The sequence below is a fragment of the Cinclus cinclus genome, chromosome 27 (genome assembly GCF_963662255.1).
Source record: "Cinclus cinclus chromosome 27, bCinCin1.1, whole genome shotgun sequence".
NCBI lineage: Eukaryota > Metazoa > Chordata > Aves > Passeriformes > Cinclidae > Cinclus > Cinclus cinclus.
The window spans coordinates 4,667,927-4,689,085 of record NC_085072.1 but is presented as its reverse complement, the minus strand read 5'-3'; the positions used below and the strand labels follow the sequence as shown (position 1 = coordinate 4,689,085).

The 21,159-nt window shown below is 46.3% G+C and overlaps 1 protein-coding gene across 2 annotated transcripts; it reads right to left on the bottom strand.

Moving 5' to 3' along the window:
- Positions 1–2: 2 nt before the first annotated feature.
- On the bottom strand, positions 3–19,748 carry BRPF3 (bromodomain and PHD finger containing 3). Of its 2 annotated transcripts, XM_062509796.1 has the most exons (13): positions 19,289–19,745; positions 17,515–18,917; positions 16,410–16,566; positions 14,897–15,028; positions 12,848–12,976; positions 12,182–12,494; positions 10,836–11,099; positions 10,177–10,677; positions 8,503–8,596; positions 7,341–7,438; positions 5,859–5,956; positions 4,280–4,434; positions 3–1,955 (listed from the first exon to the last, which is right to left on the bottom strand). In XM_062509796.1, the coding sequence occupies exons 1-13, from the start codon at positions 19,310–19,312 to the stop codon at positions 1,769–1,771; spliced, it is 3,555 nt and encodes a 1,184-aa protein (XP_062365780.1). In that variant the 5' UTR covers positions 19,313–19,745; the 3' UTR covers positions 3–1,768. The 2 variants fall into 2 exon arrangements, 1 of the variants encoding a protein (XP_062365780.1); XR_009934014.1 differs by lacking the exon at positions 3–1,955 and having other exon boundaries at positions 4,379–4,434; positions 5,859–5,952; positions 19,289–19,748.
- Positions 19,749–21,159: the final 1,411 nt, after the last annotated feature.

Here is a 21,159-nt window from a genome sequence, read left to right as displayed (position 1 = left end):
TCCAAATTCTAAAATCATTTAAAGACCAAACAAAACAGAAAAAAAAAATTACCAACTCCCAAGACCTTAAAACATATACACAGGTCACTAGTCCACAGCTGAGCTACCACCTGGAAAAGTGTATGTTCCTTTAAATAAATTACACTGTGTGCATATAAAAGACCCAGCAACACAACTGAGGACTTCAAGAATGGTGACAATAGGTCTAAATAATTTAGAACATTTTACAACTATATACACAACATCCTTCCCTAGCCACACTCCATGGGCGTTATTATCACTATTAATATTTTTACAATCTCCTATGGCCCATCTCTATATGTTACAGGAATCTTAAAATTCCTTTAAATGCAGTTCCATGCCCCAATGTATAAGAAGTGGTATTTTAAAAAAGTAGAGCAAGTAGAAATGGCAGTGATTACTCCCTACTATTCATTATCATTAATTATTATTGACTCCACATTCTCTTCAGTATGAAAAAGTTAAAAATAATTTTAAAATACTGAGTTAAAAAGCAAAATGATGATATTCAATCTACAATCTTGCTTTGCACCTTTGGCTCTTTAAAATGGGAAAGCAAAGAGGGATATGCAACAGAAGAGATCAGAGAAGTCATGAAGTCCTTGGCTAATAGAAAAGATTTAGTCACCAAGTTCCCAAACATGAGTTTGTCCCTGTTTTTTTGCAATGCTAACCCAAACCAACAGGGAGTGTCTGGGTTCACCTGGATGACAGCACTGGAGACCCACACACCAGGGAAGGATGTGCACGTGTGGGAGAAGGTGAAATAGCAGAAGGGTCGTGTGCTCTGGTCAGTGCTTGGTTTCAGTCCAAAATGTGGCAGAGGAAAACAGGGAGACACAAAAGAGGGGGGGAAAAGGAAGAGGAGCCTTACACCAAATGTGCATAAACCAACACAAAAGATGCATCTCCTTCCAACCCTGATCAACCTCAGTGCCTGCAGAGCTTCTCCAGCTCAACAGACACCTCCAAAATTACTTCTTAAAAGGAAGTTACCTTTTCTTAGGTACTGTGCTAAGTCATGATATGAAATGTTACTGCAACAAGCAGAGTCACAGAAATCAGAACTGAAATGTGAAACAACAAAATCCATTTCTAGGACATACATATTAGACACAGATCAGGTAATTTGATTTTCATCTTTAAAGCTCTGTGCATCTGTGCATGAAACTGTGCAGGAGGGGAAGGTTACCAAAATCTCAAGCTTTTCTAAATGCAGTGAGAGAAATCTAAACATGAAAACATGATGGGTGTAGGCAGGAGAATCACAGTCAGAGCTCCCAGCTACGTTCTGTGCGGTTTTTATGTGATAGGACAGTGTCATTTAAAGAAAAATCAAAAGGCCAATGATGGTTAAGGTAAATTTGGCACAAGAAAGCCCAGTTGGGATTTCTGTTAAGAATCCTGGGGCTGCCAGGTTCCCATGAATTACGTGGGACTGGCTGACAACTCAAAACCCTGGCAGTGGCAGGGCACGGTGCATGAGGTCCAAACATCCAAGTGCTGTGTGCTCTGTTCACTGCAGCAACTCACCTTGGCTTCCTGTCACCTGTCAGCTTTTCCTACCTACCTTACTCCCTGCAGACTACATTTTATCTCCTGCCAGCTCTTCAGCAAGACACATTCAGGAAGAAGCTGGACAAGGGGTTTTTTTTGGCACATTTCAGGGTACTCAGAGGAGTGCTGACAGCTGCAGTGCAGTGAGCTGGAGGGGTGGAGGAGCAGGTGGCCTGGCCCCAGCAGCCCCTCACAGGTAGGTGGCTGTGGGGATGAAGGGGTTGTCCCCCTGCACTCGGCTCAGGTGGATCATGGCTCTGTCGTAGGCCACCTGCACCGACTTGCGGATGCTGGTTTTTCGTCCCTCCATCATCTTCAGCTTGTCCACGGTGTCATCCACGCCCAGGGGAAACACTTTGTCCCGTGGCAGCCACTGCCTGCAGGAGAGAGGAGTGCAGAGAGCTGTCACCTCCTCCCCAGGAGCAGTCACACCCATGTAATGTATTCATCTGTCATTAACGCCCCACAAGGATGGTACAAATGTTTAAATCCCTGCATTTGATATAGAAGAAGCCCCTGCAGCCAAAATACCCTCTGAGCACAGTTCTCTCTCCTTAGAGTCCTTACTCAAAGCTTTCAATGCTCCTTGGAGCTGAGGGGCAAGTTGGAAATTCCTGTGCTCCACAGAGCAGCAAATACAGGGATGTCCATGGTACAAAATGAGTTTTTATCCCCAATAAAGCTCTGTCTTGTTCCAAGAAACTGTAAGCATTAGTTTAGGTGGGTACAACAATCTGAGCATCATCCAGAACCAGGATGACCCCAAAGGATTACTTTAATTGCAAATGCCTTGTCTGTAGCAAACTTTCATTGTGTGGTCATTTATCCAGGTTAGCTGGACACTGAGAAATGTGTCACCCACCTCTCCTAACGACATCCAGCCCCTTGCAGCTCCACCTCAGCCACTGCTGGCACAGCTCAATGCACCTCCCACTCAGGCAATATGAGCAACCCAGGGCACCTCAGCTTCTCTTCACACAAAGATGACAATTTCAGTCTTTGCCACCCTTCTGCAGCATCACTGAAGTCAACCAAAATTGGATCTGACTCCAAGGGGGCCTTATAGTACTTTCCTGAGGCATCTCAGCTTCCCACAAACTTGCAAACAAGAGTGGCCTCTGAAGAGTGTAAACATGCAGCAGAGCTTGTATTCAACAAGAGCAGGACAAAACCAAGGACATGTTTACTTTTATTGGGAAGATAGCTTCAAGTACAACCTTGGATTTAAGATTTTGAAAGCTGATGACTACAGCAACAGGAAGCATGGCAGTGCCATTGATTTTCTGTTACAAATCATTAGTCTCTCATTGCAGAACATGCTCTTTATCAAGTGGTTCCTGTAATCAGGAACAGGAGAACAATGCAGTGTGCTAATAAAAAGCCTCAGGAGTTTGTCTCCTGACACCTCTTTTACCCAGAGGACATGACACCCTCACCAAGTGATGAAAACCTGGTCCACTTCCCAACTTCCCAAGCAGATGGCAAATACTTCTCCCTTTGTTGCACCTTGTCCCCATCTTTTCAGACCTCACAAAACTCTGCAGAGCCCTCAGATGTCAGGGGGGAACCTCCCCCTTGCTGCTTTACAGGAGTAATGTGTGTGTTTGGTTCTGCTCTATCTTCCCTCCAGCCCTGGTAATGTTCACCCCCTTCCTCCAGCCTTTCCCTGATTTCCTGGAGCTTCCCAGTTCTTCCTGGAATGTCAGCAAAAACCTTCCCCAGGAGAAGGGTTCTTCAAACACCACAAGGCTTCTTCTTAAACTCCTGATATGTTATTTTACAGAGGCAGCAGAAGAAAAGGAAAGCCTGGCTTTCTTCTGCTCCCACAGCATCCCAACAGTCCAGCATCCACTTTGGCCACAGCACAAACTGTTTTTGTGATCCCAGCTGCACACAGCTCCTGCCTCCTCTGTCACTGTTCATGGTTCATGTTCCCATGTGGTATTTGCTGGTTTAATAATCCAGTGGGCTCAGCATGCAGCTGTCACCTCCTCCAGCATAAAACTCCAATTTTACAAATTTCCCATTGTTTCACACACATATTTCAAAGACTTATTGGTAGTTTTAAGGCTCTTCACTGGTTTATGGCTTATTATATCTGCCTGGTTGAATGCTACCATGTGAGCATGGTGAGCAACTAAACCTAAAATCAGCAGAATCATCCTGTCTGAAGTGCAACAGCAAAAGGCCTTCAGGTATTTTTCTTGCTTTGAACCTATGTGTTTATACCTGTATTTTCCATCTTAAATAAAAATCTTGATTTGAAAACTGGTGGTACCCAGCACCTCTGAAAAATCAGCCAAGTCTAAATATGAAATAAAACCTGCATTTTGAAAATGTTAGCCTAGAAATTTTTGGCAAATCTTTTGTGCAGCATTGGAACAGACTGCTGGTGTTCTGATGTCAAATGCTCTCTGTAATTTGCTCTAAATTATCTTCATGTGCCTCAGTATTTTTGTGGTGATGCGAGCTCTGGGTGAAGGATGCTGGACTGTTCACTGTGGAAATGGAGCTGCCAGATGTGCTCTTGGGCCAGGAAGAACAGGCTGTGTTCCTGATTTAGACTCCTCTTGCCTGCTGCATGTTTAAATTCCCTAATTTACATGTAACAACATGATAATCCCTGCATGCTCCCACATCCCAAAGATTATGCTAAATCTTCTCGCTCACACTCACCACTGAGCTGTCTGCCCACACTCACCAGGTTCTCTTGTTGTCAAAGAAAAGGACAAGGAAGAGCTTTTCTCCTGCCTCTGTCTGCCTCTGCTCTCCCAGCTTCAGGACATCCATGGGGGGCACAGGGATGGGGACCCCATTGTGCAGCAAACCCTCACGTGGCATTTTGGGGTCGATAATCTGTGGACACAGGGGGAGGACAATTAGCACGAAATCCTGCCCAGCAATGAACAGAATGCATGATTTTGTCTGTTCTTTCAGTGTATCCAAGCTAGACAAATTAAGTCTGCTTTGGGTGGGTAAGCAAAATTGGTTGTTTTCAGTTTCTTTCTAAAAAAATTCAGCCTGAGGCTTGCCCTGTGGGAGGGAAGCCAGTCAGTCCCAAAGCCAGGCACCCCATCTTGAAAAAGGGATGTGTGTGGTTCTGTGTGGCTGTAAATGCATTTACACTAATGTGTAATTTAGTACAAACTCAGCATTATTCTGATCAGCAAAAGATCTCCCTCCCTCACACCAAACTCCAAATAAATGTATTGCTCCTGCTGTACTCCACAGGCAAAATGTGATTTCACAACAGCTCCATTCTGGAACAACTCAGTTGACATCAGTGGCATTGCTCAGATTTACACTGCATTAGATTAGAACAGGCCAAATATTCTGAGAGTTAACAAGCAGTGCTGGCTCCATCAAGCCAGGAGAACAGAGACTATAGTAATTTTGAAGATAAGTCACAACAAATATATCAATTCTCCCCCTATAAAGCAGAACACATTTGTGCTATGTCAGCACAGGAGAAGAAAACAGCAGAGAGTGGCTGCAATACTCAGTCTGTTCTTCCTCCCCTCCTAAGGGCTTGAAAAAGTAGATTGGCTTTGACACTGGCCATCTTTGCCATCACACTTTGCCACCACAACAAGCTGCTATAAAAAAGCCTTTTTTTTGGAGGCAATCTCAGTGGTTAAATCCATTCTAAGCCACAGTTTAACTCTGGCTGTAGCCACATGGAGAACTACATCTGCTTTGGCTGGCCAGGATGGCCAGCAGATCCATGGATGTTCCCTCTTCAGGGCTCCCACTTGGGAGTAAGAACATGGATGAGGGTCTCACTTCCAGCAGAATCTGCCCTTTTTGATGGCATTAATAAGATAAATATCCAAAGGCAGATAAACAGTAAGAAATATCATTCAAGGGGCATGCATACATGCTCATATTTAAATCAAACATATGGTTGTTGCAAGAGGATGTAGACATGACAGGGCCAGCTGGGCACCTACAGATGGAGCTGTGCTCACCAAACAGGAAAATGTGCAGGCAGGAGAACCTGGTGCCTGCATTTATAAAATTTAGGTCTTCTCCCCACAGGACTGATGCCTTTCCTCAGAGGAGAGGAGACAATGAGATACCAATGTTTTATGAATCCTCTGCAAAGCTCTGAAACAATGAGCACAGTGAATTTTCACTGTGGGAAAGGAGGAAAAAAAACCTAAATATTCCATTATTTGGGGAAGTTTGCCTTTTCTGTCTGGTTACAGTGCACAACAGAACTGTGTTCTGGGCTGCCTGAGCTGCAAGGTCAGGCTGTGGGGGAGCCACAGGGCACTTACCAAGGCAGGGTAGGAGGGGTAACCACGGCACTTGGCCCACACGAGCTCCAGGGGCTCCAGCTCAGCCTGGCTCTCAAAGGACATCAGGAGAGGCCTGCCTAAGGGACAGCAGGAAACAGAGCTTAGGAGCTGGTACCAGCAAGGGGGTTATGGAAACACAAGGAACCACACTGTCATCCCACCCAGGCCTCATTGTCTCATTAATAATTCTAGCAATTAACTAAAACAGGTGAACGACTGCAGTAATTACAGCACACTGACAAGACAAAAAGGAAAATCATTTGTTGTTTGTATCTATATTAACTGGGTATTTATGATAAAACTCAGCATGTACCAAACTCCAGCCTTCTTTACTCTGTCAGTACAGTCAGGTTGAGCACTAAGATAAAGCCACAGTCTCCTAAATCATGGGTCTGTGCATGCACGAGGCTTCACATGAACTCTTCAACACAGAAATGTTACTCAGATTGAGTCACTGAAATCAAATGGCCCCACAAGAGATGGATTTGGTCATAGATATGAAATCAGCCAGCTCCTGGTCCTGGAAAAGGAGTAATCTTCATTAATGAAAATTTCACAGTACGTACTGCTTGCTCTGGGGAAAATGGACAAATATTGGCATTGAAAACTGAATCTAGAAAATGCAGAGTACAACCCAGCAGGGTTGATCAGACCCCAGGTTGGTCTGAACACTCAGGACAGATCTGATGTACTTCTCCACTACTGCACTCCAGATGTATTCTCTCATTAATGAAATTATATTCCAAACCCCAGAACTGTCCCCCTGATTCCAGCTCTCATGGCACCAGCCCCACTCTGTGAGCTCATCTCCAAAGCAGACACAAGGTCTATGATAATAATGATTCTCAGAGAGCCACAAGAGCCATCACATGAAGCTGCACAGAAAGACACAAGAGTGCCAGGGCCTCAAAGATGAATCCTGATCTCAGCATAAACCTGCAATAACTCAATCACTGGCAGACCCTAAGAAACACAACAGTCTGGTTGTGTGAGCACTGGTGCACTGCCTTGGGGAGTATTACAGCAATGTGACAATTTCACAGATGTACAACACAGCCTGACAAAGACAACTTTGTTACAAAGACCCTGCAAGCAACACAGGAGGGAACAGCTATGAAGTCATCTCCAGAGAGACCCCTCTTATTATGATTATTATGATTTCCTGTTTGTGTTACAGCATCATTAAAGAGAACCAGTCCCAAAACAGGAGCAAACAGTGACAGGCACATTACACACACCAGCCCTACAGAAAGCAGCCAACACAGGGCACAGGCAACCAGGAAAGGTGGAAGCAGGAAAAATGTTATATGCAATAACCTAAATCTGCAACAAAGCAGGTAATAGTGCCCAGGCAGAACCAGCTGGGCTAGTTTGTGCAGGACTGGCTCTGCTGAGCTTTGAAATGTGCTCCACCTGGTTCAGGTGGGTCCTGAGCAGGGGGTGCTGGGCAGCAATTCTCACCTGAGCCACTGAAATCAGAGTCTCCATTCACACCCTCCAAGAAGGGCACCCGAGAAAGAGCCGGCTTCCCTCGACTCCGCTTGGGAGGCATCAAACCACTGTCAGGAAGATGTGGAAAAGTAGGGCATTAGGAGAAAACAGATTATCCTGGACAACAAAGACAATGGATTCCCCAAATCAGGTTAAAATACCAAAAAATTACTGCACTGGTGCATCACTGACATGAAAAGGGCACAGAACACTTGTGCAAAATGTGATCTGTTCTGGTGAAAGCACACTGGACATCATCCCAGCTTTGCCATGAGCCCTGAAAAGGCCTCACAGAAACCCAGCTGTAAACATGAAGAGGAAACCCAGAGCAGCCTTCACACCTGAGAGCTGATGTAATAATGCCTGGAGCTTGCATGAGCTACACTAGTTGTGTATAGGCTTGAGAGATGACACAGCAGCCCTCCAGTACAACTCCAGTATGAAACTGGACCTCGTCAGCCTACATCCTCAACATCCTTTCACCCCCTCACTACAAACATTTCACAAAATGGACTATCTCACCTCAAGCAATCATATTTTTTCACATATTGTAATTTTTTTTTTCTTTTACAGTTTTCTATTAAGCAACCTATATTGAGTGATTTTGGTGCTGGAAAAGAAAGACTGGAGAAAAAGTAGTAAACGGAGCTGCTCCTGAATAGAATAACTGCACAAGTTAACCACAAGACATCAGAAGATGTCAGGTGCTTGCTTTAAGTCTGTTCAGTAATGTTTGAAGTGCCCAGTTCTGCTCTTAAACTTTTGAGAGAAGGAAAGCAGCTGTTTAGTAGGTGGTAAAAGTTCAGCTTTACCTGAAGTGCTGAACTGAAAATTTGAATTCAAGTTTTTCCAAGTTTTGGTTCTCAAGAACTGCATCAGCAGAGGGGATGTGCATGCACTGAGAAAGATCAGTGTATCACACACCCACTTGAAAAATCAAGCACTGCTTTTGGGACCTGCAGCTTAAAGAGGACAGGATGAAAACTCAGCAGCTTTTTGTCCTTTAGAGCCAACACACAAGTAAGTAACAGTCTGGGCTGGGTTTGGAACTAAGAAGTCAAAGAACAGAAGCAGAGAGATTAATCCAGACACAGAAGGTGTTCCAGGGAACAGTTCTGCCTGGGGCACTTACCTGCAGGCTTCAAACACCAGCCCACTGCCCAGGGCAGAGCTGCACTCGGAGTCAGAGCCACTCCCTGCATGTTTTGCAAAGCCATTGGTCACTCCTGCCGAGGAGACAAAAGGGAATGACAAGGAATGATCCCTGAGAGCATCCCCAAGGCCAGAGCAGGCACAAGAAGCCATGGCCTTCCCCCAGCCCATGCACCCAGCACCCCCACACTCCCATGGGCTCACAAGTCCAACAGCCTCACAAAGGGCAAATCCATGGCAAAGCCTCTGTTGTTTTTTCTAGCTGTAAATATGGGATTGTCACAAAGTACACATTCCTGGGAAACACCTTGTTGTGAAATCCCCATCACACTGAGCTGCTTCTGCAGTAACACAGATTCATCGGACCAGACAATTTCTCCAGTCAGGAGAAATCAATTGTGCTTGAAATTGTGGAAAGAGCTGGAGCTGAATCACAAAGCAGAGGTGCAACTCAGAAAACAGCCAGCTGTGCTGTTTCAGCACAGGAGAAATGTCACTGCCTATTAACAGTGTTTTCCAGCACCTTGCCCTTATTTTCCCTTTTCTTTTTTTAAATTTCAGCCTCTCATTCAGACCTCTCCCCAGTGTGGATGAAAACTTTCTGCTTTAATTACCAAGAGATGATGATGGTGAGTCCCTCCACTCTTTGGAGAAGTCATCTGTGTCTCCTTTAACCTGTCCTGACAAGTCAATCCCCACATTCCATTGCCTTCCTCCCAGTCTCAATATTCTTGCAACCCTATGACAGCCAAATAACTATAAGATAATATTTGAGGTTTAGCTAAGTCAAACATTCCAGATGGGAACTGTCCCACAATGGCTGTTCATACAGAACTAAAAAGAAATTACAGTGCTGTCACTCTGATGCTCCTTTTCTCTTTTGTCTTTCCAAAGTTCATCTCAGCTGCTTATTCTCATTTACAGATCTAATCTGAAAAGGAACCTGCTTGGTGTTCCCACTAATTTCATTTAAACTCCAGAAGTGATTTCAAAGTAATGTTTAAGTTACTCCACACTTCCAACCAAATGCATCATTTCTGCAGCAGGAAGGTCACTCCCAGGAGTGACCAAGCCAACACAAACCCTTCCAACAAGAGCAGGAATGCCAACACCTCAGCCCAGAGTCTCCAGCCAGGCACTCAACAGCTTTGTAAGCAGCCAGGCACATTGCCTTGTCCTATAAAAAACTGAAAACTCTTCTCTTACAGCAGCCTGGCAAAGTGAAGAATTACTGGTACCTGCCCTGGGCTTCATCTTGGTACCTTTAAACGTCTAAAATGGAGGTGGCTAGAGAGGAGCTAAAATACCAAAACCAACATGTACAGCCAATGGAGAAGTGCAGCTCATGATGGATATATCTGCCCTGTTTATAAACATGTGAAGAGATGCAGCTTTCACCAGGCACATCTGGTTACAAAGGAATGTGCTCTCCTCTAAGCATAAAGTCAGTTCTGGCTGTGTAGTTTGGATGCAGAAGTTTTTACTTAGCCCCAAAATTTCCCCTTCCTCAGCCCCATCTCACAGCTTCCAGAAGGAAAAGGAATCCCAAGGAATTACACAATCACAGAATCAATTAGAAAAGACCTCTGAGATCGTCGAGTGCAACCTGGGACCCAACACCACCACGGAACTGTCCCATCCAGCCTTTCCTCACCTCTCTGTGCTGCCTGCCTGGGTGACTTCTCTCCACTGCTGTCACTGCAGCTCCTGCTCTGGGGCCGTTTCCGCGCCTGTCGCTCCACGTCGGGGCAGGAGGGTGAGCGCTGCCCGCCCTGCCTGTGCTCCTCCCCGTTCTCCAGGGAGCACTCCAGACCTCTCTGCAGCTTCATACCGTTCTTGGCTTTTTTAAAAAGGACCGATGTCCGGCGGCCCACACTGCTGAGGGCGGGGCTGGCAGGGCTGTCCCCAGGGGGCAGGGCCAGGCCGTTGAGGCCGTTGTTGGACAGCAGGCGTTGGAAAGCCTGGCTCTCGTGCTGCAGAGCCTTCCTGTCAAAGAGCTCCCTGTCCGACACCATCCTCTTCTGCAGCTGGTTCAGGGGCCTGCTTTCACTGATGGGCTTGAGTGTTGGAGGGTCCTGCAGAGAGTCCAGCTCTGAGAGGGTAGGTGCAGGTCCCGTGGGCTCCAGGGTTGGAGGGTACGGGAGCTTGGCACCATCTGGTAAAGAAATAAAGCATCTGCTTAAACATTTTAGCAAGAATCATTCCCTACACTACCAAGAGCCATTCCCATCTTTCACTAAGGTCACAGGAGCAACAGCAGGTTTTGACTGCTGACCAGCACTAGAGACCCGGAATCAAAATCCTGCTGCTCACCTTTCTCCCCTTCCTCATCCCCTTCCCTGGATGTTGTCTCCAGCCCCTCCCGTGGCAGAGTGTCCCCGTTGGGCAGGGCCTTGCTCTGCTGCTGGGCCAATTTGTGGCGGATGGAGTTGATCTCGCGCCGCAGGAGCCGGATGCGCCGCGTCCGGGCGCCGCTGGAGCGCATGGTGCTCACCGTGTCCAGCTTCTCCAGCAGCTCCTTCAGCTGTGCCTCCAGCGACAGGTGAGCCCGGTTCTCCGGGTCCAGGACGTTATCCACTGCAGCACAAGAGATGGCAACAGTGAAGGGAAGGAGTAAGGCTTCTTGGAGAAGCATCTGGGGCCAGTGCCAGGTCTCATTCCCTTTGATGCTGTCCATGAATCAATTGCTTTAGCCTGGGGATTTAGCAGTCAATAACCTCGGAGCTTGGACTTCCCCTCCTTTGGATAAAAAGCTGCTGATTCAACTGCGGTGTCCCTCAGTTCCTGCTGCTGCCTCGGGGGCAATAGTGAAAGGACATGTCTGCACCCTACACAGAACAGCTTTTGGTCTAGGTCCTTGTCAGAAAGCTATTTCATTGTCAGATTAAATGACAAAATCAGACCACAAACATAAGCGGCCAAAACATAATATATCTGCCATTCCTCTGGCTCTGCTGGAGGGCTGGCATCTGCAGGAGCAGGACAGACAGCTGAACACCTACACAAATTTCATAATGACTGTCCATCTGCACCCAAGAGGGATTCAACGTTTAGGAACCAGATGGCACACTGCAAGCTCTGTGTGCTTGATGGCTGTATTAAGTTTAGCCAAGTTACCCAATGCTTTGGAGCTGCACTTCAAGAAGGCTGTGGGAATGGATGGGGCTGTGTTGGGAATGGAAAGTCTCAGCTAGAAGGACTGCTGAGGTCCCAGTACCTTCCACCCCTCATCACCCTCTTTCAGCCCTCAGTGCTCCACTGAACTCAGCTGCTGTACATCTTGCCAGCTTACAATTATATGTATTTAAATGAGCTTTCCCCAGAGCAAAAAAATCCCAGACCCATCTTTGTACTGCTCTTTAAAACAGTGAGTTTGTTCAACACTCCTGGCACAAATCAAAGAGCACGGGCAGTTTACAAGGCTCTGCCAACACAGACATGCACTAGGAGAGCTGGAGCTAAGCTGCACCTAGCTCAGAGTGCCCAGCTCACCTGAAATCCCACACTCTAAAGGAGTTCTATATATGCCTAAACAGATGGACAGGGAAATTCTCATATTCAGAATGGCTACAATTTCCATGAAGGCTGAAATCACGACGTGCTCAGAACTAAAGCTATGATCTACCTGAGGTGAAAAAGAACCATCAACGATTACTCACCATCCTCCCAAGAAAAGCGGTAAAAGTCGTGGGGCTTGGGCGACTCAGGCAGGTGAATCCCCACGCCAGTGTCAAAGCCGATGCTGTCGGCCTGGCGCCGCGCGTGACGCAAAATCGCTCCCCCGAGGTCCCGGAGCCGGACAGCTGCTCGGTGGAAAATCGTGTCTTTAGCATTATACCTCATGCAGTTGGCAACTATAAGGTTAAAGTCTTCCTCAAACTCATCCAAGGTTCGGTACAGGTGGGACTCCAGCTTCCGCCTCATGGTGGAAAAATCCATTGGGTTGGAAATGAATTCCAGGTAATCTGGAACCTAAACATATAAAACCTGTACAATTACAAAAACCATTTACTAGCCAACCAGAGCGCACCCAGCACAAGCATTCTTAATGCCCTTTCCACTGACAAGGGGCAGCGACAGATGTTCATTTCTGTGTCACCCAGGCAAGGCAGACAAACCCTGGCTCTGAAAAATATTACTCATCCAAGATGTGCTAAATTTCCAGAAAAAAAATACCCTTTTTTTGGCCTGGAAGGATACACACATCACGAGTTCTTTTTGAGATAGTTTTTAGTCCACCAGCAGCTTGGGACAAGGTGGTTTGTGCTTCTGCCCAGCAATATCTCATCTACAACCCATTAAACACCTCTAGGAAAGAGACTTGCCTCGTTCAGGTTAACAGGCTCTGTGAAGATCTGGGCAGCATCCTTCTCCTGCAGCAGGTCCAGGGTTGTGCGGAGCAGGACATTGAAAGGGGTCAGCTGCAGCTCCATGGCAGCCTGCTGCACCTTGACCTGGCAACAGGAACACAGCCATGAGGACACTCACTGAGGGCAGGAGCTGTGAGTGGTGTCTCCCTCCAGATTCTTCTGAATCGTCCCCCCAGCTTTACTCAGTGCTGGAAACCTCAGGCTAGCATAGTTGTAGAACTTCTGACAAACACCTTGCATTCTCCATGTACATTGCCCACTCCAATCCTTTTACATGGGGAACTCCTGATTATTAAATCTCACAAAGTCAAAACAAGAGGAAACCCCAGGAAATTAGAGGATACTACCATTAAAAAGGAAAACAGGTTTTTCACACCTGGTAAATTATCCTGGAGAACTCCCTGCCTCTAGATATTGTTATTTTGCCAATTAGCAATATTACATAAAAATTAAAAGTACACAGGCATTTATATGAACAACAACTTCCATAATTAGACTAGAGAGAAGAAACAAAGTTTAAGACATAAGCTCTCAGACTTCAAGGCAGAAACCAAACAACAGTGGTTAGACATCTGCAAATTCCTAATGCAGTTCCTTCTATCCTTTAGGAAGTCTCTAATACTGTTTGATTTCAAGCAAACAAGTTGTAGCACTGAAAATCTCTTGCAATAAAAATCTATTCAAAGAAGACTGGAACAGGATAAAAGTATTCATCCTTTAACATCTTCATTTCTTTGATCTTATAATCACTCGTTATGTCATTAAATCAACACTTCTGTAACAAAGGTAAGCAAGCCTGTTTACACAAAGCAAACTGTATCTGATGTGCTCAGCAACAAGACAGCATCAATGAGAGAATGAATATAGACAGCTATAAAGACCAAAACAGAAGAACAGCAAAACAGAGATGCACGATTCTGGAGCATCCTTCTGCACTCACCTAAAAGCTGTGCTTGGATAGAGCCCAACTAGGTACACTTTTCTGTGGCATTTTATTCTTTTAAAAAGCACACCATAGTATCCATAAGTTTTTCTGGGTTTAGCCAGCTGTGATAGGGTTATATCAAGATATCAAAAGCAAATAAAGCCCAAGAATGATTTTTGGTATTTTATCCTCCTACCTAAAATATGTTCACACAGCAATGAGGGCTGAGCCACTGATGTAAATCAAGGACAATGCAGCAAATGAACCATCAAGAGGACTCCAGAAAAGCTGTGGGTAGTTTCTGGCCATAAAAAAGCTGTTCTCAGAGGAGCTGTGATCACAGAGGATGCTGCTTTCCCTCTCCCTGCAGACAGCCTGGAAGCACCCAGGCAAGGCCTGAGGATGGGCACGGGCTCAGGGTGTGCCCAGTGAGCCTTTTTCTGGAGCCATCCTGGAGGATACTCCAGCCAGAGAGCACAGTTGTGGGTGCAGCAACCAACAAAGTAAGGACAGCAAAGACAGGCCAGGCTGGCCAGCATTGAAAGCAACTGGTGAAACTTTGGAGATGTGCACATAGGTCAAAGGAGAAATTGGAAAATTTAGTAAATGGTCTCCACCTTACAACTTCTTCTTCTCAAAATGTCTTTAGAGGACAAACTACAAGAATTTTAGCCTTAGAAAATAGGAGCTGAATTGTGATATAGACTTCTTTTTGGAGAAGGTGTTACCAAACTCCTGAAGTAATCATGAAAGACTTATCTTCTACTCTGCAAAACACTTGGTCCATGCTCAGACATAGAAGGGGTTCTGTAGGTCAGGAATCAAATCCACTATTAATGATGCAAATACATTTTGCCAGCACTCTGCAGCCCAGCCCTGGTTCTGAGGGCAGAGGCTGCACAGTGCAAACCTGTGACTGACACAGGGAGAGGTAGCTCTGCACACCCAACAGTCAGAACCTGTGAAAACAGGAAAAGGCTCAAGAAAAACAGTCATGCTCCTCCTGAGCCTCCTGCAGCACAGAGAGCTTGCACAGGACTGAAGTTAAGAGCAGGAACTGGACAGCCAGAATTCCCTACCTGCTCCCGTTTGAGCTTTTCCCTCTTTCGGATGAGCTCGATGAGCAGCCGAGCCCGCTCCAAGTCATGCCGGAGCTTCTGCCAATACTTCAGCTCCTCCTTCACTGCACTCGTCTTCTCATCCTGCTCCTTCTGCAAGATAGAAGTGGGGTAACATAAAAAACACCACAGGCTTCCTGTGTTTCCTTCTTTTTCTAGGAATCCTCTGGGAATTGTTCTCAGAGTCTTCCTCTTACTGCCTTGTCTCTTGTTCAGACCATGTCACCTCCTTCCTCCAGCACATAGCTGTCTAACAGAGAGAGTATCAGCTTTTCTAGATTTTACCTTATCTGTGAAATTACCCCAAATTATCCTGCAGCTTCACCCTGGGAGCACACTTCAGTGCATGCTCATTTGCACCCTCCCTGCTTTTACATCCAACTTTATTACAGAGGTTGGAAAATTTTTCTGTGCATTGGAGCAGCAGCCCAAAGCATTTACAGTCTAAAGGGAAGGCAACCCAAAGCAGGGGAGAAAAGAGCTATTCTGCAACCCATAAAAAATAAAGCCATGGAAAGACAGTTGCCAAGAATGGCCAACACTGGGAAATGAGCTCACACCTTCCAAGACAGAGTTCAGTGGCTTCACAACAAAAATATCCTTCCTTTCCTAAATCTGGAGATTTTTTTTTAGTGATTTGGATGATATACCTCAAGTGCATACACTTTCACATGACTGCCAAGGTCATTGCTTCACAAGATATTCATGTTTTATATTAATAGGACATTTGTTTCTAAGAACTTATGGTAAATTGCCAATGTAATACACCAAGGAAATGCTGCACTTTCCCAAGCTTTGCACTGATGAGTGGGGAATAATTTTTTTATTTAGCACCCAGAGCAGTCTTCCTGCAAACCAAAAGCCTATAAATTCCTCAAACTACAATAAAAATATACATGTGCATTGTATACAATCCCTACTGACAGGCTGTGTTAGAGGGTAGAGCCCTACTGCTTCATTACTTCAGCAACTATCTCTCATGCCAAATGCAGTGCTACTTAATAGCACCAAGATAAAGTGACTACAGATGCCAGCTCAAAAGAGGAAGCATGAGTGCAGAGCTGATGATTATGTCTAAAGATGCATGGGATGGACAGAAACTGAAGCTGCAGGAAAATGACCCGAACTGGAATTTAGCCGTAACTCTGGAGCTAAAATTCATTTTCTTTACTCCCTCCAAGGAATGTGATTTTATCATTCATCATTCCACCAAGGGCACATGACACCCTTGCACAACTCTGGGTCTTCTGACTCGGGGAAAGCTCCTACCTGCTGTCTCACCAACACCAACTTTAGTGGCATCACGGATATCCCATAACACACCGACTGTTCTTCAGGCAGGAGCACACCAAGAGAGACTTAAATCTGATTCCTTCACCCTCACTCCCGTCCCCAGCCACGTGTTAAGCTCATCTCCTCCTGGAAGCCACGCTGTGGGTCCTGCCAGGTGAGCTGAGCTGGGAGCAGCCGGTACCTGCTCGGCGTTCCTCTGGGACTGCAGGTGTGAGTGCAGCCGCCGGATCAGGGGCACCCCGTTCCTCGCCTGCCGCTTCAGCAGCCAGTAGTTGTGCAGCCTCTGCATGAACTGGTTCTTCCTCTGCAGGGAGAGCCCACTGCACATCTTGTTCAGCCTGAAGGAAGCACAGAGTGTCATGGAGCCAGATGAAAAGCAATCATGGCTTTGCAGACCTTTGGGTCTCCTGATGAAGCTTTACAGTGTTGTATCAAAGTTCACTCTGAACTACACAAGAACTGGGACAATCTGGGATCTCCTCACATGCAGACAAACGTGTCCCCTTTTCATACTGGAGGGTCCCACTAAGCACTTGCCACAGCATAAAGTATGAAATCATCAATTCAGCTCCAAGCCTTAATTTCAAAACTACTTCCCGTGTCAAGACCCTTCCAGGGGCCATTTAAGTTTGATGTTATTAATCTGGAGCCTGGGAAACTACCTTGACAGGAGTCCAAGAATAATAGATCACCTATTTTAACCTTTGCTTACCATTTTTATCTTACACATGGTGCCTTATCAGCCTATCTGTTAAAACAGACACATCAACACACTTCCTAAGGCACCAAACAAAAATACAGCATTTCCTAGTACTGCATGAGGAAGAGCTGGGAGAAAAATACAAAAATACAGCCAAAGTCAAAGCTGCTTGCAACACTGGCAGGTTTGACATGCTCTGTAATAAAAGGAGGAATTAAGAAACTATGAAATGAGATCTCAAAAATTTTAATAGTGGGATGACCCCTACCTGCCTACCAACCTGTAATGCATGAAGTATTTAAAAATGCCTTCATGGTAGATGGGTGTTTAGGACCATCAGGAACCACCACAGAGGCTGCATTACACAACAGCTTGGGATAGCTGCTTAGCAAAGCCAGAAAAATACAGTGTCACTCAGAAGAAACCCAGCCAGAAGTTATGCTGCAGAGCACTCTGAACACAGTTATTGCTAAGCCTTGACTGAAGATTCAGTGTTTCCAAAGTCAACAATGAGAGGGACTGAGTCCTTAAAACAGACCCTGTACAGCTACAGCTCCAACTCCTTCCCTAAACCTGCAACACTCACCTGTAAGAGGGAATTTGTGCAACTGTCACCATGGGCACAGATGAACGCCCTTTGGTCACATCACCAGGCTCCTTTTTGATCTTTTGCTTCAATTTCACTTGGTTCTTCTTCACAGACCCTTTGGGAGGGCCAGAATTGGCTTCCTCCTCTCCCTCCTCCTTCACAGTGACCTCCTGCCCATCACCACCAGCAGCTGGAGACCGTCTTCTCACCGTGCCAGGCGGGGAGTGGCTCTCACAGTAGGCAGTCTTGCGCACGGTGAACGTCGTGCCATTGATGCTGGTCTCCCTCATGGGCTCAATCTTCATGAAGAGACCGGCCCTCTGTGCACAGGTGACGTGGAAGGCAGTGTAACAGTTCACCTTGTGGCATTGGATAGCAGCTCCCATGCCCTTCTGCTTGCAGATACAGCATGTGAGCTTCCACCGAGCTGAAGGGATGTTATTGATCCCTTCGATGGGCTCCAGGAACACAGTGTTTGCAAAGCAGACCTCTGGGATCCAGATGGCACAGACCACATGAGCCCAGCGGCCATCACTGGTCTGCTTGAAGGCTCCCCCTTTGTTTGGGCAAAGGACACAATCCACAGGGCGAGAAGGGGACTGTAAACAGCAGCGGCAAAGCCACTGCCCCTCGGGGATGTAGGGCACACCGTAACACTCCTGGTGCACGGCCAGATTGCAAATGTCACAGAACAGGATGACATTGCTGTTGTGACACTCATCGTCCATGCAGACACAGCAGAAGGCATCCTCATCGATGAGGGACTGCTGAGCCCCGTTGTTCCGGCTCTCAAGGTACGACTCCTTTTCCAACCGATCCACCAGCAGCTCAAAAGTGTCAGCAGAAACTGTCCCATAACCATCAGCCCTTCTCTTCTCGTTGACCATGTCCAGCCATGCCAGATCCTCCTCATCCATGTCATACTCCACTTCTACGTCGAGGTCCTCCGGAGGCTTTTCAATGTACCGGTAGTAGGCAGCAGGGAGGGGAGGGGCATCTGGCTGGCTGAAGGAGTCCACCACACGGAACTTGGGCTGGGGCAAATGCAAAGACATCCCTGGCACATGTTTGGAGCAGGAATCCTTCTTCTTGCCTTTGGAAGGTGTTTTCTTAGATCTGGAAGTGAAGAGGGGCTGCTCGCTGTTCTCCTTGTTGCTGTTGCACTCGGTGATGTCCTGGGCTGTCAGCTCGTCCTCGGTGATGAGCTTCAGGGGGTCGTAGATGCTGATGCGGTGGAGCCGCCCGTCGATGTCCACCTCCACAATGCGCTGGGCCTGGGCGTAGGTCAGCGTCTCGCGGCTGGGGGAGCACTTGAGGCTGTAGGGCGAGGGAGAACGCCTCCCCTCCAAGTGCTGCCGGCACCTCCTCCGAGGCTTCCTCATCCCTGTGGTGCAGAAACCCTGGGATACAACAAAACAGAGGACAGGGTAAGACAAGGAGACAAGCAAGAAGTAGCACAGACTGGAAAACTCGCTCAACACTGCAGTCGAGCTAATTTCTACCAGAGACTCCAGCAATTTCAGGCTCACTGAGTCTTTACACCTTAGATACAGGCAGGTATTTGATAGATCAGCCATTTCTTGCAATGCGTACCAGAGCAATGCAAGCACCCTCCTCTATGCATAGCAACTTCCTCTATTTGCACCTCAGATGTATATTCCACCCTACCACCAGTGAGAATAACTCAAAATAATTTGACAGCACAATATACAAACAGTCTGCTGTGCACCCAGATCAGCAAACCATTCAGATACCCTAAAATTCAAACAACCTTGTTCACATCTTCTTGCACCATTCACATATTAAGCTCAAACACAAACCAACGAGTTCTCCTCTTCTCTTTTGCCTGTGACTTTTCTTTTATATCCCCAAATGTGCTGGATGTTTTCCAGGAGAAAAGGAATGCACCATTCAGGTCTTATGAAAGCAGTTTCCAATTTAATTTTTTTTGTCAGCTCCAGATAAGAAAACTAATGGTTCTCCCTCAGTCCAGGAGGGAGCTCCTCCAGGTCTCACAGCTCAGGGCTGCCACCACCAATCCTTCCATTCTGACACTGCAGATGCAAAAAAGTCCCATAATGAAAAATCAACCTCCAGCTTTGCTTCTCCTTCTCTCAATGGTCACAAACAGACCCAGAGGATAAACTGAGCAATGTAGCAGAGACCAGATGTGCATCTCTTCTGCTCTTCCACAAGCAAGCAAAGAGGGATGAACATGGCAACAAACAGCATGGATCCCAATGGACTTACAAGTCACAATTCTCTCTCATCCACCTGAGCCACCTGGCTATGGAGAGTCCACAGGTCTACAAGCAGGAAAGCAGCAAGACAGCTTCCAGCACCAGGAGCTGTGAAATGGCATTTGCTCAGAGACTTAACAAAAAGCCCCAGCCAGCTCTGCCCGTGCAAACTGCTAATCAGCAAGCCAGATAATTAGCTGAGAGTCGGCTGCTGACATTAAGGAGGTGCCTGTCAGAGGGGAGCAGAGGAGAAGCCTGGGGAGATGGTTTGGAGGAGGATTCAGACATGGTGGCAGCAGCTCGGTGATGGGAGGGCGAAGGAGGGAGCTGGCAAAGAGGAAAAGCAGAGAGGAAGCCAAGTGAGTAATGCAAGAGAGAAGGGCAGAGTCAAGGATGGGAACATGACTTATGGGAATAAACAAGCTGAGGCTGAAAGAAGTCAGAAAGGAGACAAAGAAAAGCAAATGTAAATTCTCTGTGAGAAGATAAGCCAGCCCAGAGCTTATCTGTTGCTATGCAGAGGTCTGAACTAGCACCTCACCCTTATTTAAAGCAATCCACACACCCAGTCCCTTTCTGTGGGACCCACAGACAAAGAAACACACCACAAACCCACAATTTGTACTCAGCCACTGCAGTACTTGTGCTCCATGAAGGACATAGCACCAGAAACTCTTAACCGTGTACCAGAGCAAGCAGGACCAGGACCTAAAAGAAGTCCAAGTTTATTCCAGAAAGGAGAAAATTCCAGGAGCAATACTTTTCTCAAGTACTGTTTCTGTGAAACATGAGATTTAGCTATGACAACATCTGTGTTTTAAAAAACAAACAGGCTCTGGGAAAGATTTCCAAACTCTTCCCTGCATCCACAGAAATAAGCTGCAGGTGGACAGTTTCAGTATGCACACCCATAATGATGGAGTCTGTAAATGCAATTTTACTTCACCTGTAAAATGATGATAACTCCTACCTGCAAATATAGGTACCACAAATTTTGGTGGTACCTTTGTCTTAAAACTTTAATCAGTCACTTGATCCACACACTGCAGACACCCAACTGCACTCATCCTAGCTGAACTCCAATGGCTTCAATCAGCAGGAAAAAAGAATTTTAAAAAGAGCTTATAAAGGCAAGTTGATCATCAAGTGAATTAAAAAAAAATCCTGCTATTAAAAAACAGCTCTGATACAATTCAGGCTGGTACAAGCAAAGAGGATATTGGAGACAAAAAGATATATGGAGGACAAAGTAATTATTATGAGCTCACCACATACATCATTAATATTGTGTTCAGGAAAAATGAGGCAATAGCCAATTGTTAGGAATACTGAGGGACAAGGAAATTTCAGTGAAATAAGCACCTGAAGGAAGGGCTGTTTGATCTGTTAATGGGAAAAACAA